The sequence below is a fragment of the Simochromis diagramma genome, unplaced genomic scaffold (genome assembly GCF_900408965.1).
Source record: "Simochromis diagramma unplaced genomic scaffold, fSimDia1.1 OVJJ01000005.1, whole genome shotgun sequence".
Classification (NCBI taxonomy): domain Eukaryota; kingdom Metazoa; phylum Chordata; class Actinopteri; order Cichliformes; family Cichlidae; genus Simochromis; species Simochromis diagramma.
In genome coordinates this window covers 122,107-139,587 of record NW_024387097.1, presented here as the reverse complement: position 1 = coordinate 139,587, position 17,481 = coordinate 122,107, and the positions used below count along the sequence as shown (strand labels likewise).

Below are 17,481 nucleotides of genomic sequence, written 5' to 3'. Positions count from 1 at the left end.
TGTGTAAACATTTTGTCATTTGTAAACTATAAATGACATCATCATTGTACCGGATGTGATGTTCTATAAAGTGGTTTTAATTTAAAAAAAAAAAAAAAAAGAGGCAAAAATTTGTTTGTTTGTTTATTCAACTTTTGAACAGTGGGACTCAGTCAGTACATATTCAGCAAATGCAAATTATTTACATGGCAGTGCACTACAGGCATAAATCTAGACCCCTAGATAAAACATTATGGGTCATGCCCACAACCCACAGCTTTACTGTGTTCCAGCAAAGTATCCAATAGCAGTGACGACTCCTCCACAGTAGCAGGTGGGATTTTTCTGTTTTGAGGACGGCTCCTTTTACCTGTCACTACAGATGGTCTGTTTATGTTTTGATTGAGAGCCTTTTTTTGGGCAGCTGAAGAGGAGAAGTCCATCTTATGGCCAACCTCTGGCTGTATCTTGGTCATATTACCCAGCAAAATCCAGTATGCAGGTTCATCTGTAACAGTCCTTGTGCCACAGATCCTCACTGTTGCAGGGCTCTAGACTAAGTTTTTGCCATGGGTGTACCGGTACGCCTAACTTTTTAAAAGTTAGGCGTACCGGCACAAAAGTTAGGCGCACACAAATTTTATAATAATTTATATAATATAATGTGTTTTTCTGGATACACTGTGTAACACTGATGTAGCGCTAATGAATTAATACAGGCTAGGGATTGAGTGTGATTTTATGGTTATTATTAATCAGAAGATTTAGGGACGCCACTGGAGCTGATGGGCAGTAATTAATAAATACACACAACACAAAAAAAATGGTTTTGCAGGTACCATGTATTTAACCAAACCCCAAAAAAGAATAACAAGAAAAGAAAAACTTAAATAATCACTCCTGCTGCAGCTGTCCAATTAATCAAAAACCCAGTGAGGGTACACAAAGACAACTAAACAGATTTGTCTGGCTTATACCAAGCAACACAGGTTCTCAAAAAACAGTTCCCCCATAAACACCACATGTTAGTATCAAATCCACTGATCCACACTGAAGTCCATGAGTTTAATCTGAATGTCCATGAGAGATGTCCAAGCGCTATTGTCCATAAATGAAGGGAATGGTGTGTATGATTGCGGAAATCAGTGTATTTGGAAAATGGGGACAGAGCGTTATCTTTGATAGCTTTCTACCCAACCGGTGGAAGCGTCATTTGCAGAGTGTGTCCTGCTCCTAGCCGTTCATTGGCTCGCCATCCTTTTTCATACCCCAAAAAGGTTCACCTGGCCTGCATTAAATAAACAAGGCCAATAAGAAATCACAAGAATAATACAAAAATGTCAGCCAATTAAGCTAAATACATTAAGTTATTCTTGTTCCTGTGTACACAATTTATAAATAAATAAACAAACAATATATTGGTTAAATATAATATTCCTAACCATTAAGGATTTAACTGAAAACATTTCAACTGCTACATACATACATACTATGTAGCTCCACAACATTTGTTATTCAACAACTATCAGTCAAATCAAAATCAAAGTGTTTGGACCGGCAGCAGCCGATTAGGGTCAGCCGGTAGCAATACAAACAGTCAATTAAAAGTTCAAACTCACCAATTCCGTTCTGTTCAGTGCACAACAACATTATGGCTCTGGCTCACAGTAATCAGCATCTAAGTTGCATAAGTTAGTTGGTGTTAAAAAAATGCATTAAAACGGGAAAAGCAAATGTTTGCCAATACACACCTGCAACAGCTCTGTCACCTGGCTTGCCTCCACGCATCTGACGGGAGGAAGCCGGGACAGGCTTACTATGACCTACATGCCATCCGATTGGCTGAGCAAAGTCATGTGGTTGGAGTCATGCATTTGTGATGCATTCAATGGCAGGAAATAAGTGCAGGAAATTACTCTGGGTTACACCCTCCCCCCTTGAATACATGCACGTCCCGTTGCATGACAACACTACACAATATGTACGACTGAAGGGTTAGAATTGGCGGTTGCGGTGGTTAAAGCATCTGACAGACTATGTAACAGAGACTGAACAACTGATATCAATGGATTGCCTAAGTGGGCATACTGAAGTCGCCTAGGTGGTGATCTGTTGACCGCCTCAGAGGGGGGTCAATAACCGAATCTGAGCCATTAAGAGTTGGTAATGTCACAGGACTAGGCTCGGCCGCTAAGTTGTCAGAGACTCCAGGATCGGACAAGTCTGTAGACACGGTTTCAAGAATGGGTTCGGGTAAGATTTCAAGGAAATCTTCCCCTGATGTCTCATCAGCGTCAAACTCCAATGGTTCTTCCCTCTGGGATCCTGACAGAGCTTCTCCAGCTGATTCCATTTCAGGTGTAGATGTTGGAGGAAGTCTTTCCTCCTCACCACTGGGAAAAGACTGTAGGGGATTGAGAGACTTCTCCACTCTAAACTCCATTGGGAGCGGGACGAGATGGACAAAGGTCGGTTCAAATACGTTCTCTTCGACAAAGTACTCAGGAGATTCCTCTTGTGTCTTGGTCTGTTGACGAGTTAAAGAGGGTGTGATTGGAATAGTCTCATCTGATGTTCCTGACTCTGTTGCAGGAAGAAACCCACACGGAAGAAGGAGATCTCTGTGCAATGTGCGAATTGGGCCGTCTTTGCATTCTGGTTTTACAGTGTAGACGGGGAGATCTTTGGCACATTTCAGCACTACAAAGACATCTGGTTCCCATTTGTCAGCAAGTTTATGTTTACCCCTCAGCCTCATGTTCCGTACCAAAACTCTGCTTCCAACTTCCAGCTTGGACGGTATAATACGTTGGTCAAATCGAGTCTTGTTCCTCTCAGCGTTCTTTGCAGCATTCTTTGAAGTTAGCAGATAACTTTCTTTCAACCTAGCTTTTAAGTCATGTACATACTGTGGAAGTGTCTGTTGTTCTTTCTCACGTACAGGAAGATTAAAAGCGAGGTCAATGGGGAGACGTGGACAACGTCCAAACATTAGTTCGTATGGGGTGTAGCCAGTGACTTCATTTTTGGTACAGTTGTAGGCATGGACAAGTGGTTTCACAAACTGTTTCCATTTGGATTTCTGTTTGGATTCAAGAGTTCCCAACATAGCCAGTAGAGTGCGATTAAACCTCTCTACTGGGTTTCCTCTTGGATGGTACGGTGTTGTGTGACACTTCTGGACTCCCAACAGGGCGCATAACTCCTTTATCAATTTCGACTCAAAGTCTGGCCCTTGATCTGTATGGAGTCTTTCTGGAATAATAAACAATGAAGTTTTCCCAAAGACAGTTAGCCACAGTTTTTGCCTTTTGGTTTGGTGTTGGAATGGCAAGGGCATATTTGGTAAAATGATCTGTCCGTACCAGGATGTCTTTGGTGTTGCTGGTATCGGGCTCGAGACTGAGGAAATCCATACAAATGAGTTCAAGCGGACGTGATGTCCGAATGTTAACCAGAGGAGCAGCTCTCTCCGGCAAGCTTTTCCGGCGAATACACCGGCCACAGGTTTTTATTTTATTTTCCACATCCACTGCCATTCTTGGCCAATAGAACCGAGTCCTGGCAAGGTCAAGGGTCCGTTCCACTCCCAGGTGGCCCATATCATTGTGGAGGTTGTGGAGAACAGTTTGCCGCAGTTCTGTCGGAAGGACCAGTTGGTATGATGGTTGTTCATTTTCATATCTTATCCTATAGAGGATACCATCAATCAGCTCCAATTTGTTCAGTTCGCGAAGGAGAAGAGGAATTTCAGGAAGCTCTTTCCTGGCTGTCAGAGGAACTTTTTCTCCTGACTCCAACTGGTGAATAACCTCCTGAAGAGTTGGATCAGTTCTCTGTTTTTCATAAAGCTCAGAATGGGATATGGTGGAAATAACAGGAAGTCCATGTGAATCTTCTGAGTAATTCTCAGGAAGCACTGCTGTGTTGATGGACAGGGATTCGACCAAACTATTCTCAGCTTGGGTCCTGACAACACCACTTTGGCAAATCGCATCGACAACTTCAGCTGATATTTCACCATCACTGCTGCTTGAGAGATGTTGTTGAGTAAACTGATTAATTAGCTCCTCATCTTTTTGAGCAGGTTCCCCAGAGGAAATACCATCAAGGGGCAGACGGGAAAGTGCATCTGCATCCAGGTTTTGCTTGCCTGCTCGATACTGTATCTTGAACGAGAATGTAGAAAGAGCAGCCAGCCAACGATGGCCGGTAGCATCCAACTTTGCTGATGTCAAGATATAGGTAAGTGGGTTGTTATCCGTGACCACTGTAAAGCTTGCTCCGTACAAGTAATCATGAAATTTTTCTGTCACGCTCCACTTCAGTGCCAAGAATTCAAGCTTGTGAGCTGGGTAACGACTTTCACTGGATGACAACCCCCTACTAGCATAGGCTATCACCCTAAGTCTCCCCTCTTGCTCTTGGTAAAGGGCAGCGCCCAATCCGGTGGTGCTGGCATCTGTGTGGAGAATGTAAGGCAGTGCCGGATCAGCAAAACCTAGAACTGGTGCAGTGGTAAGTTTGTCAATGAGGGTATCAAAAGCCAACTGACATTCAGGACTCCACCTGGAACCAAAGGAGTGCTTGGGATCAAACTGTGAGCTCTTAGAAGTCTCATTTCTGGAGCTTTTGTGTGTGGATGGGTATCCACGTGTGAGGTTGTTGAGTGGCTTGGCGATCATGGCATATCCCTTAATAAAACGCCTATAGTAGCCAGCGAATCCCAGAAAAGATTTCAAGGTCTTCAGGTTGGTTGGAATTGGCCAGGATTTCAAGGTGGCAACCTTTTCTGGGTCTGTCTCAACACCATTTTCTGAAACAATGTGGCCCAAGTATCGGACGGATGTCTGAAAGAATTTGCATTTTTCTGGAGAAAGTTTTAACCCAAATTCTTTCAAGCGATTCAACACTCTCAGCAAACGGTCTTCGTGCTCCTCAAGAGTGTTGGAGAATATGATCAAATCATCCAAAAACACGAGGACCTCTTTCAAGTGCAAGTCTCCCATGCACTTCTCCATGAGTCTTTGGAACGTTGAAGGTGCATTAGTAACTCCTTGAGGCATTCGGTTGAACTCCCAAAACCCAATTGGCGTTACAAAAGCGGTTTTGGCTTTATCAGCTTCATCCATCTCTATCTGATAATAACCAGATTTGAGATCAAGCACAGAGAACCATTTCGATCCAGTGAGTGCTGTAAACGATTCCTCCAAGTTGGGCAATGCGTACACATCCTTAATCGTTTGCAGGTTGAGTTTGCGGTAGTCAATACATAGTCGAATGTCTCCATTTTTCTTCTTGACAACCACTATTGGTGATGAAAATGATGACTCCGACTCCCTGATAACACCAGCATCTAGAAGCTCTCGAAGATGTTTACGAACAGCTTCTATGTCCTGGGGATGAATAGGTCTTGCTTTGTGTTTAAAAGGGGTATTGTCATGGAGCTTGATGTGATGCTTCACTTCCTTAGTGCAACCAAAATCCAAGTCATGATGTGAAAAAACTTCAGACATGGCATTTAGTTTTGTTGTGATCCGTTCTCTCCATTCTGCTGGTATTGGTGACTCGCCAAATTTGAAGGTGAGTGGTGTTGACACCATCTCCCGATCTGGGGGGTTGGTCACACTGTGCCCAGAGACTATGCAGTCATAGGCTCCCAGCTCTGCAATGACACTCAAAGCTGGTATGTAGATGTCTTGCTCTGTTCCGTTTGACACAACAACTGGAACCTGAGTATGTGTACCACCTTTAAGAGAGACTAGACAATTACTGACACACAAACCACCCGGCAGGCCTGAACCCGGGTGCTGAATGACAACACATTGACTAGCTGGGCTGAGAAGCTTGGCAGAACCCTCGACCACAACTGTGCAGCCAGCTGGAATTAGCACAGGAGATTTACTAAGGGTCGTCACGACACCAAGATGATCATTTCAATTCTGTTGGTATGTCACTTGGAGAGTTTGCAGAACTGCTCTGTACCCGTAAGAGGTAGGCTGGAATGATGAACAGTTACTAGAAGAGAATTGTTCATAAAGAATTTCAAGTGTATTCATGCCAACAAGTACTGAGGTTGGATAATCAGGTCTCACATCAGGAACAACAAGTGCAAGCGTTTGAACTGGGAAGTCACTCCCAAGAAAGTCTTTTGGAAATGTCATGGCAACCTCAACATACCCAAGGTATGGAATACATTGACCAGCAGCCCCCTCCACATGAAGAAGCTCATTCAATGGGTGGACTGGCTGATCGGAGAGATGCTCATTATAGAATGAAACTGGAATTGTGGTAACCTGGGAACCAGTATCCAGTAGACACGGGCAGTTGCAACCTGCAATGTTGACTTCTGCTGTACATCTGGATCCAACTAATCCTGGTGGTAATCTAGTGTGGATCTTTGTCTGCGACTTTGCACACTTGGCATGCTTTTTGTTCTCAGCGGGACAAGGTTGGTCCAGCTCAGCTCCTGTTTGCCCCTCGACAGGAACTGGAACTAGTTTAAATCCTCAGAAGCAGAGGACTTTTGCTTCTGCCACTTTTGTTTGCTGTCAAATTGCTTCCGCTTGGCACTTACCAATGCTGAATTGGGTGCATTTTCACATTGTGGCTTATTGTGACCATCTTCTCCACAGCGGAAGCAAAACCCTGGTTTAGGGCTGGAGACGCTAGGTTTTGGATTCTTACCAACCTTCTTTGGCCCATAGAGCTTTGGAGCTGGGCAAGCAGCAACCGGTGGTTTGACATTACACTGCTGTGCTGTCAAAGCTGAAAGCTGCTGTTGTATAGCTGCCATCTGTTGTGAGAGCTGTTTAGTCAGAGTGGTTAGCGCAGCACAGAGGTTAGTTTCTTCTCCAGTATTGGCAAACTGGGCATTAGTGGTGGCTTTCTGTTTTGTCGGTCCCAAATGCTGTTTCATCCTTAATGTCTTTGCTGCCTCTCTGTCCTCTTCAGTTCGAAGGAGTAATAGAAGCTCAGTAAATTTGGGGGGGTTGTGCTTCTTTTGCTTAAGTTGGAGTTCCGATATTAAATTGTTATCCCAACATCCCCTGCAGAATTGATTCAACAGTCGGTTGTCTATGTCTTTCTCTAAAACACCTCTTTTTGCTGCATGCTGTAATACCACCTGCAGACGTTGCAAATAGGCCGAAGGCTTTTCTCCGCTGTCCTGGAAGGTGTCCATGAACTTGGCGTATAACTCATCTCCATCTTGCACAGTGCCATAGGCTGAGTCAAGTTGTTTCATATAGACCTCTGGTGGTGTGTCAAGGCTGAGATGTTTTACCATATTACAGGCAGGAGGCAGTAGACTGTCACGAATCAGTCTGGTGCGCTGCAGATCAGATATAGATGGATCTTTCAGGGCTAATTCGACCCCTGACCGCCATATATCATAATCTGTCTCTTGAATTGGCCTGGGCACTTTACCAGAAAACGCTCTCAGTCGATGGAATGCATGCAGCGAGCTGTCCCCACTCCGAACAACGTGTTCCACAACATAGCGTTGTACTTCAGGAGGGTTGAGATCAGCCGCTGGAATGGAGGCAGAATGCCTCTCTCCGCCGTGCGCTTCAGCACCACTGGCAACAGAAGGGGACTTAGATGGAAGAGGGGCTGGTAGTGAAGGAGGAAAGACTGGATCAGGAGGGTTTGAATCTTCTAGTTCTGGTTTTGCAACCACTGGAGTCTCTGGATTGAGCTCTGCAAGGGACCGGCGTATCTGGGTCATCCCCTCACTGAGGACTTCTGCATAATCCCTCCCAGATAATTTGGCTATTCTTTTTAAGTCTGCCAAGTAAGTATTTGTCTTGGAACCACTAACTTTTGATGCATAAACTTCAGATAGACTTTCAATATGGAGTTTGTCACCTGAATCTGACATAGATGTGTGCGGTAGCAACTGAGACAACCGCGTTAAAGATAAACCCGAAGCGTACTCAGCGACAAGCATGTCATTAAATTCAGATTCTGGTGAATCTATAGTAACCTTGCGAGCTATGTCACCATACTGTTCAAGGAAATGTACAACTTCATTAACTGAGTGCTCAGTTACTCCGTCAACTAAAACCGCATTTGGGATCTTAATGGCAAGTGTCTCAAAAACTTCCATTATGGGGAAAAATGAATTGGTGAGTTTGAATATATATTAATTACTAACCAAATCAGCTCCTGGCTGGCTCGCCAAGAAATGTAACACTGATGTAGCGCTAATGAATTAATACAGGCTAGGGATTGAGTGTGATTTTATGGTTATTATTAATCAGAAGATTTAGGGACGCCACTGGAGCTGATGGGCAGTAATTAATAAATACACACAACACAAAAAAAATGGTTTTGCAGGTACCATGTATTTAACCAAACCCCAAAAAAGAATAACAAGAAAAGAAAAACTTAAATAATCACTCCTGCTGCAGCTGTCCAATTAATCAAAAACCCAGTGAGGGTACACAAAGACAACTAAACAGATTTGTCTGGCTTATACCAAGCAACACAGGTTCTCAAAAAACAGTTCCCCCATAAACACCACATGTTAGTATCAAATCCACTGATCCACACTGAAGTCCATGAGTTTAATCTGAATGTCCATGAGAGATGTCCAAGCGCTATTGTCCATAAATGAAGGGAATGGTGTGTATGATTGCGGAAATCAGTGTATTTGGAAAATGGGGACAGAGCGTTATCTTTGATAGCTTTCTACCCAACCGGTGGAAGCGTCATTTGCAGAGTGTGTCCTGCTCCTAGCCGTTCATTGGCTCGCCATCCTTTTTCATACCCCAAAAAGGTTCACCTGGCCTGCATTAAATAAACAAGGCCAATAAGAAATCACAAGAATAATACAAAAATGTCAGCCAATTAAGCTAAATACATTAAGTTATTCTTGTTCCTGTGTACACAATTTATAAATAAATAAACAAACAATATATTGGTTAAATATAATATTCCTAACCATTAAGGATTTAACTGAAAACATTTCAACTGCTACATACATACATACTATGTAGCTCCACAACATTTGTTATTCAACAACTATCAGTCAAATCAAAATCAAAGTGTTTGGACCGGCAGCAGCCGATTAGGGTCAGCCGGTAGCAATACAAACAGTCAATTAAAAGTTCAAACTCACCAATTCCGTTCTGTTCAGTGCACAACAACATTATGGCTCTGGCTCACAGTAATCAGCATCTAAGTTGCATAAGTTAGTTGGTGTTAAAAAAATGCATTAAAACGGGAAAAGCAAATGTTTGCCAATACACACCTGCAACAGCTCTGTCACCTGGCTTGCCTCCACGCATCTGACGGGAGGAAGCCGGGACAGGCTTACTATGACCTACATGCCATCCGATTGGCTGAGCAAAGTCATGTGGTTGGAGTCATGCATTTGTGATGCATTCAATGGCAGGAAATAAGTGCAGGAAATTACTCTGGGTTACAACTGTGCTTTTTCAGCATTCAAAGATTGATGACACCGTGTCAGAGCACTGGCTATGAATTTCAGAAGGATCAGGCCTTAACTTAACAGAAAAGTTAGCAATAGTTCTTTTCCTATTACAGCTACATCCACTTCTGTCGTGCCTAGGCTGCTCACTAGGGCTGGGTATCATCACTGATTTCTATAATCCATTTGATTCCGGTTTTCAAAGTCCCGATTCGATTCAACTTAGCCTCAGACAGTCAGAAATATTATAATTCTGATCATTTATCAGTACTGACTTCATCAGAATTGTGAACATCACAGCAGATGCCTTTGTGTGAAAGTAACTGAGAATAAAACACAGAAAAACATGAAGGAGATTTTCCTGGTCTGGCTTTTTATAGCAGATAACCTTAAAAATATTCTACAATGTTCTGCATATAAAGCTTAAATTTCTTCAGTATTGAACAACAGAAAAAATAGATTTTCTTGTCCGAGGTCATTTAAGTGAAAGAAAGAAAACAAAAAGACAGCAGCCACAGCGCTGTAAACAACGGTAGACTGGTGGGTAATAAGCGAATGAATAATACAGAAAACAGAGATTGGAGACGGGAAACTGTTCTTGAAGTACAGAGAGAGATAGAGAGAGAGATAGCTGTGCATGAAGTGTGATTTTAATAGTTGTGGAAGCAAAACAGCAAAATTCATGACGACATTGCTCAAATGTGAAGTGCAGTTTGCTGCTTCTTTTGCTGCTGGCTCGGTGAATTTTGGTTGGAGAGACAAAACCTGCAGCTCAGAATCAGTGCAAAAAGACGTAAACACAGCGCGGACCGGACGCATCAGGATCGCTAAGCTCCGACAGCGTGTCCGTCTACGGGCCGTCGGGTGAGAAAGCCGAGAAAGACAAAGCTGATTCTGATGCGTCGGGTCGGTCTGTGTTTATGTCTTTGTGTGGAATCCGTGTACCTGCTCTCATCTGCTGTTTGGTTGTTGTTGAAATGGTTTTGTGAGCTTTAATCTGAGAATCTGGCGTTTCTGGCAAAACACAGTTATATTTAAAAGTCAATTCAGGATTGAATGAATTGATATCGCTTTATTCAAGCTACTCACCTCCCACTTCCACCTGCACTTTCAACTGGACCACGGCCAATCAGAGAGGTCCCGCCCCTTACTATCTCTGATTGGTTTAGTCCACGATAGGGGCAAAATGTGTCTGTTGTTGACCACAGGGAAGGTTGCAGATTTTTTTTTTTTTTTTTGCTACCCGAACATTTGGTCGCACAGGTGCAACCAAATTTTTTTTTTTAGTCGCACCACTGAAAACTTTGGTCGCATTTGCGACCAAATTGGTCGCACTCTAGAGCCCTGCTGTTGCTTCTACTTTAAACAGAAGAGCAGGGACATGGGTGCAGGTCTCCGCGACTCCGGCCATACTGGTGCAGTGGGCGGCTTCAACCTTCCCTGTGATGCTCACAGTGACCCATGGCTGCAATGCTGGTTCATTCAGTCTTTGAGAGTAGTGATGGTAAATTTGATTCTTTTTACTGAATCGAGTTTTAATGAGTCACTCACCAAAGTGAATCGGATTTTTTGAGTCATTTGATTCACTGAGTCAGTTGACCAGAGAGTGCAAAAAATTTACATTTTCACTCAAACTTAATTTGTTTCTCTTTTCATGTAAATCCCACTGCTGAGATGAATGATTCTAAAAAAAAAACAACTATTTTATAGAGCAAAAAAGAGCAAAAACATTTCTAAAATTAAGCAATTTCCTATCAAAATTGCTTAATAAACATTTATTTTGTTTATTTTTATTTTATTAGTATTTTCCTTAAATGTGTTAAATATATATTTTCTCATCTAAATGTCCACTGAGCTGTGAGCCAGGGGGCGGTAATGCGCCTTAACATTGGTTGCCAACCAAGAAGAAGAAGAAGCTGTGAGCCAGGAGGGAGGGAGTGAGTGAGTGAGTGATTTGTTCGCTCTATGATTCAGCACAGGAGGGAGGGGGTGAGCGAGTCCTGAGTGATTCGCTTACGCTTACGATTCAGCACAGGAGGGAGGGGGTGAGTAGCTCAAATGTGCTGTTAGCATGTTAGCAGAGCGATGCTACTGTGAACTGAGGAGCTATTTTCTTGATGTGAGCTTCTACTCAGGGTTTTTTCTTCCAGTTCAGAGCAGAAATGCTTTTGTTAAGAAACTGGCTGTTGTTTTTTCCCCCCCACAATTTTAATTATAAGCTAGATATATTTCTACTAAGCGAATTAGTTTGCTAACAGAAACAGGGATGAGTCAGTGAGTCAGTTGGGCTTGTGAATCATGATTCACGAGTCAGTAAAGTGTTTCTCGAGTATTGAACGATTCGTTCACGAATCGAACATCACTATTTGAGAGCGCAGTACCTGAAAAACACACACAAAGTTCATTTAAAGACAAGAACTAATGAGCCAAGGCCGACATAAATGTGTTTTATCTACTTTATCATAAATGTAACAAAGTGTTTAGAAAGTTAGCACATACATGTAATTTTTCATATTTTTATGTGTCCATCTATAGAACGCTGCATGTTATATTCTAAATCTGCCTGTTCTCTGTCAGAAACCTGCCTGCAGAAAATGAACCTAAAGTATGTAATGCAAGGATGTCATCACTTTCAAGATGGAGAAAGCATAAAGTGACAATTATGAATCACCTAATATGATAAGGAGATTCTGCAGGTCATTAATCAATGTATAAAACTAAAATAAAATGTATTTTTAGTGATGCAAGATACAAACATGGAAGCAAGATGTATAATTAGGATTATTTATAATAAATATGAATAAATTATTGCAATTTCTTTAACCATAAAGAATAACTAAATCCTTCAGGACAATGTCTCATCAATGCACTGAACTCACTATGTTATCCACCTAACATCCTCAACATGTTGTCACTGTAATTTCCCCCTCATGAATGAATTTATGCTTGCACTAATCTGAATGTTCGGGGGAAAATCAAACGCATTTTACTCGCAGTACTCAAGCTGAAGAAGAAGTGGTTTTATTTATATATGTTTATATATAAATATATGCGGTGGCCCCTAGAGACAAAGCACGTACAAACTCCAAAACACATTTCTGTCACGGCTGGGAAGGCGAGCCGTGTGGTGTGGAGGAAGGAGGACCCAAGATGCAAGCAATGGATGAAAATGCTAGTGAAGTTTATTTACAAGGTGTAGTGGCAAACAAGCAGTGGGGGATGACAAATAACTGAAGACACCTAAACTGGGAGAACTAAAATAACAGCCCTGGGAGCATACGACAAAGGGCAGAGAGGCAGACGACGAGCAGGACACCGAGTAACACAGACTGACACGGAGGAACACAGACGAACCGGCAACAGGCAGGAGAACACACAGGGCTTAAATATACACACCAGTAATCAGGGGATGAGAGACAGGAGGGCAACACGGCTGGGAGGAATCAGAGCTGACGGGACAGGGGAAATGTAAACTGAACATACTCACATCAGACAGAGACCTTCACAATAAAACAGGAAACTCAAACACGGGGAACCAAACAAGACACAGAACTAAACAGACAGCTTCACAAACAGACGGGGTGACACGATAGACAGACAGAGACACAGACGCAGACTCAAAGGCAGACCGAATATAACACATAGAACTCAAACAATAATAATCATCATCATCATAATAAACTAGAAAATGATAATAAACTAAAAGCGCTGGGTCACCGACCCAGGACCATGACAATTTCTAGCTTTAACTGAACTTCCAAAACAGAGCTACCTAGATCACTTAAATTACACAATTGAAAGCATGTGTGTATTGTTTGTGTATTTATACACAAGCACTCATATATATTCAAATAATTTTTTTAAAAAAAGTTCATTTACCTGTTACTACCACACACCAAATCCGGTCGTTGGTACTTGCTGGCTTGTGTAGCCAGTAGGTAACAAAAGCTCAACACTGCGCCCTAGCATCCTGGAGCACTTCTGTTGTGTTTTGTACGTGTTTTGAGTTTTTATGTGCTTCTGGGTTTTTACGTGTTTTGGAGTTTTTACGTGCTTTGTCTCTAGGGGCCACCGTAAATATACTTTTATTTATTCACTCCACATAAAATGTAATAAATAAATCATATAATGCAACAACCAACTATTCACATTTCAACTTTTAACTAGGGATGGGTATCGTTTAGGTTTTATCCGATACCGGTGCCAAACCGGTACTTTTGAAGCCGGTGCTCAAAGAATGGAGAACACAAACTTTGTCCAAAAACCTCTCATGTTTAGCTGTTTTTTTGTAAAAAGATAACAATGTTAGCCTTTTCTACAGCTACAGGGCATATATGGTATCACTCTTGGCTGGAAGCAGTGCTTAAACAATGGAAAAAAAACAAACTTTGTCCAAAAACCTCTCATCTTTAGCTGTTTTCCACTTTTTCTTTGGTCATTTTAGCCTTTTTGGCCAGGGTGAAGGGAGTATCTGCCATCAAACAAGAAGACAGCTGCATGTAACTATGACGGTGTTTGCTAGTTCACCTTACGTGCATTAATGTAATAACGTGGTTAGCCTACTCAACGTAAATTACACATGAACAACATTAAGCGACTCACCCAGAGAAGAACAGCTGCTGCTGCATCATCATCCTCATCATTTCTGCTACACTGGCAGGGCTAGGGGCCAGGACTCTCCTCTTCGGGTTCTTGGGGGATGTTGCTAACTCCGGGTCCGATAACAGGCAGCACAACCGCACTCGGTGTGAGGTCTCGCAGCAAGCTATCAAATACGGTGCATTTCTCTGCTTTTAAAAAAACGCTATGTGTCGCCAGGTGTTTCATCAGATTTGAGGAGTTACCTCCTTTGCACAGTATCAGCTTAAAGCACTTGTTGCAGGCTGCTGAGTTTGCATCTTTTGCTGTGAAGTACAGCCAGACGTTTGACCGCTTCGCCTTGGGCATTTTTAATCTGTAGCTCTGCTCTAAAAGAACGTACGTACCTGGGCCCGCCTACTATCTTTGGAAAGGTAAAATGATTGGCTAGAATCCAAAGTGTATGTCTCAGGGGAAAAAAAGCATTGAAATAAAGCACCAAAATGTGCGCTGCTTTTCGGTCTGGTTACTACCGTTTATGTCATAATGGCACCAGATACTGGTACCCATCCCTACTTTTAACTATTTAAATTTTCAGCTTTTTCCTTTTAAACAAATTTAAAGTGAAACAACACAAAACACTGCAAACCACAACACAATTAAATATAAATTACAATATGAAAACAAAAAGAAGATGCATATTCTCTGTCATATGGACCTGCATGAATAAACTTTCTGAATCCTTTATCATCTGCAACTGAAAATAGTTGTGGATGATTACTATACCTTTCTAATGTGGCGTTGTTGTCCCTCGCTCTCGTTCTCTCTCTCTCCCTCCCGCTCTGTTCCTGTGCTACTGAGTGTAACTACCACCCCTCCCCCCTCTTCCTAGCGTAAAGCACATGGCTCGCGTGCGGAGTGACGCGGAAAAAAAGTGCGAGAGAGAGAGAGGGTGAGAGAAAGAAAAAAAAACAACCCCACGGCTCGTGTCGTTCACGTCAAAGATCCGGCTCTAAGAGCCATTTCGCGACCGACACATCACTAATACAGTCCATTCTCTTTTGAGCTGCTTTTAAGCATCTCGTAATCGTCGTTCCAACACAGTGTGTTTGTTTTGATTCGTAGACCTCGAAAATGGTGCTGCACCCCCACAATGCATTGCGGCGTGACGTCAACTCCAAAGCCCTATACTGTGATCGTTAGTGACCTTTTTATTGTGATGTTTTAGGCCTATCCGGTTGTTCAGTGATGACGCGAAGAATCCTACTTCCGGGTCTAAAGTAGTCTGCGTTTAATATGGCTTTTGTGTTGTTAACATGTTTAATGTTATGTATTTTCTTCTATTTGATCTCAAAAAGCTCCTAAAACAGTCAGTGATCACTGTTGACCTCCCTCAGCTTTTATTACCGCTAATCATTTATTTAAGCTCAGTTTTTAAAACCTTAGGATGTAACTACAGCCCAGCCCATGCAGCAGTATATGAATGACTAACCTCGTATTGTGGATGGATTATCTCAGTTGTTCTCCTGGCTGAAGTTTGGTCCTTTTACAGCATCCTGCCATGCGATTACATTTGTTCCTGACCACCGAGAACACTCACGTTAACTTTTATCGAGTGGAAAAAAAGTTCGCTTGTTTATATTATGCTAACATAGCTGTGTCGCTAGCGGTCACATAGCACATCATTATATACCAGCTAGCCAAACTTCAGTAACCCTACAAACGTCACTGCTGTTTAGTTTTCTGTCTTCATTTATGCTGGAAGTGATAGCAGAGCTGTACGTTTTAATTTGTTTCCAAAACCCCGCAGTCAGGACATGCTATATTGTATTTAGATAGAAGCTAGCGAGCTAACTCCCTGCTAACTTCTAACTCCGTTAAATGTCATAAATTCCGTTTTCATGGATGCCTGGATGTTAAACTCAATTGTTACACCTGGTAGAGCAGAACGCTGATCATTTTATTAAAGATGAAAGACTTTAGACAGTTTTTCAACTCTCAGTAATGCTGAGTGATCGTTTGATATATGGACCTGCAGCGGAGTTTAGACCCAGACACAGCTAGTGACGTCAGACTGAACAATCGGATTGCAAACCCTTTGTGTTTTCTTTTAAAATAATAAACTGTAACGTATCTGGCTGATATTGACCCTCTTGTCCCGTTTATTCTGGGCTTGTTCCTGCAAGAGCTTTGGGCCTGAAAGTTTGCACGAGTAGTATAGAGGCAGTTACTCTGTGGCTTTTACTCACTACACCAGGGGTGGGCAATTCCAGGCCTCGAGAGCCGGTGTCCCCGCAAGTTTTAGATGTGTCCTTGAACCAACACAGCTGATTTAAATGGCTAAATTAGCTCCTCAACATGTCCTGAAGTTCTCCGGAGGCATGTTAACGAACTAATCATGTGATTCAGGTGTGTTGACCCAAGGTGACATCTAAAACCTGCAGGACACCGGCCCTCGGGGCCTGGAATTGCCCACCACTGCGCTACACAGAGATACACATGTTAATGTGATCTCTGGTCTCCCACTCAGAGACACAGGTCTCTGAGTGTCCAGCATTCAGACAGCTACCTACTGTTAATAAGGCCTCTGCAATGTTCTGGAGACAGTTAAACTTGTCAGGTAGTGACGTCCAGCAGCTGAAAATGAAAGCTCCATGAACACGCACAGCTGTGGATTCCAGCTGCATTCGTAGTTCTGCAAACTTTGAGTCGAGGTTGTCAGTTCAATCAGCTGCATTTCGATGTCCTGAAAATCCCAAAAACACATTGTGAATTCTGTCTTGAGTCTGCGGATGTATCTGTGTATTTCCGCGGTGCTGATGCTGCGCTGAGCGGAAAGCTCCTGAAGCATTTGAAGTGTCGGAATGTGGAAAGCTAACAACGTCCCTCTCACCAGTAGCTAAGTTATTTTTAGCCAATTAGAAGTTGAATCTGGTAGTTGGGGTTGTTAGCTAAGATACCGTCATTAAGAAGCGGCACAACTAATGTGTCTATGTGAGCTAATTTGCGATGTGCACCGCTGGCGTGGCCATTTTTTTTTTTTTTTAATGCACCTAATTCACTGTGTGTCGTGCACAGGGCTGGACTGGGACAAAAAATCGGCCCAGGCATTTTGACTACAGACCAACCCACCAGGTATTATAGGAAAACCATAAAGCCTTTGTGTTAGGGAAAATATTCTAAAACACCTCTTCAGTAAAGACTCAGAGAAGAGAAACACACAGAACTTCTTGCTAGCAAGGGCAGCCTCCAGACTGAGAGACTCGCGCTGAGCTTTGCCCTGGTCTTTATTTATACTTCAGTGGTGTGTGTGTGTGTGTGTGTGTGTGTGTGTGTGTGTGTGTGTGTGTGTGTCCTGCTGATCAAAGGGTCATAAAAGCACAAAAGGTACATCCTTGGTCAGGAAAGGGTAGTCTCCCCCTCACCCTAAATAACATGGTGAGGAAGTCCAGCAGTTCATCTATATGTAAAGAAGCACTTAAACTAAA

General features: G+C 42.6%; 1 protein-coding gene and 1 long non-coding RNA gene across 3 annotated transcripts; both read right to left on the bottom strand.

The window, feature by feature from the left end:
- Nucleotides 1–668: 668 nt before the first annotated feature.
- On the bottom strand, nt 669–2,085 carry LOC120743015. Its single transcript, XR_005698018.1, has 3 exons — nt 1,731–2,085; nt 1,599–1,657; nt 669–1,267 (listed from the first exon to the last, which is right to left on the bottom strand). It is a non-coding gene; the product is annotated as an uncharacterized LOC120743015 (long non-coding RNA).
- Nucleotides 2,086–5,921: 3,836 nt separating this feature from the next.
- Nucleotides 5,922–9,410, bottom strand: LOC120743014. Of its 2 annotated transcripts, XM_040046572.1 has the most exons (3): nt 9,236–9,410; nt 9,104–9,162; nt 5,922–8,772 (listed from the first exon to the last, which is right to left on the bottom strand). In XM_040046572.1, exon 3 carries the CDS (start codon nt 8,087–8,089, stop codon nt 6,476–6,478), a length of 1,614 nt encoding a protein of 537 aa, XP_039902506.1. In that variant the 5' UTR covers nt 8,090–8,772; nt 9,104–9,162; nt 9,236–9,410; the 3' UTR covers nt 5,922–6,475. The 2 variants fall into 2 exon arrangements, with proteins under 2 accessions (XP_039902506.1, XP_039902505.1); XM_040046571.1 differs by having other exon boundaries at nt 9,104–9,410.
- Between the last annotated feature and the right edge of the window lie 8,071 nt (nt 9,411–17,481).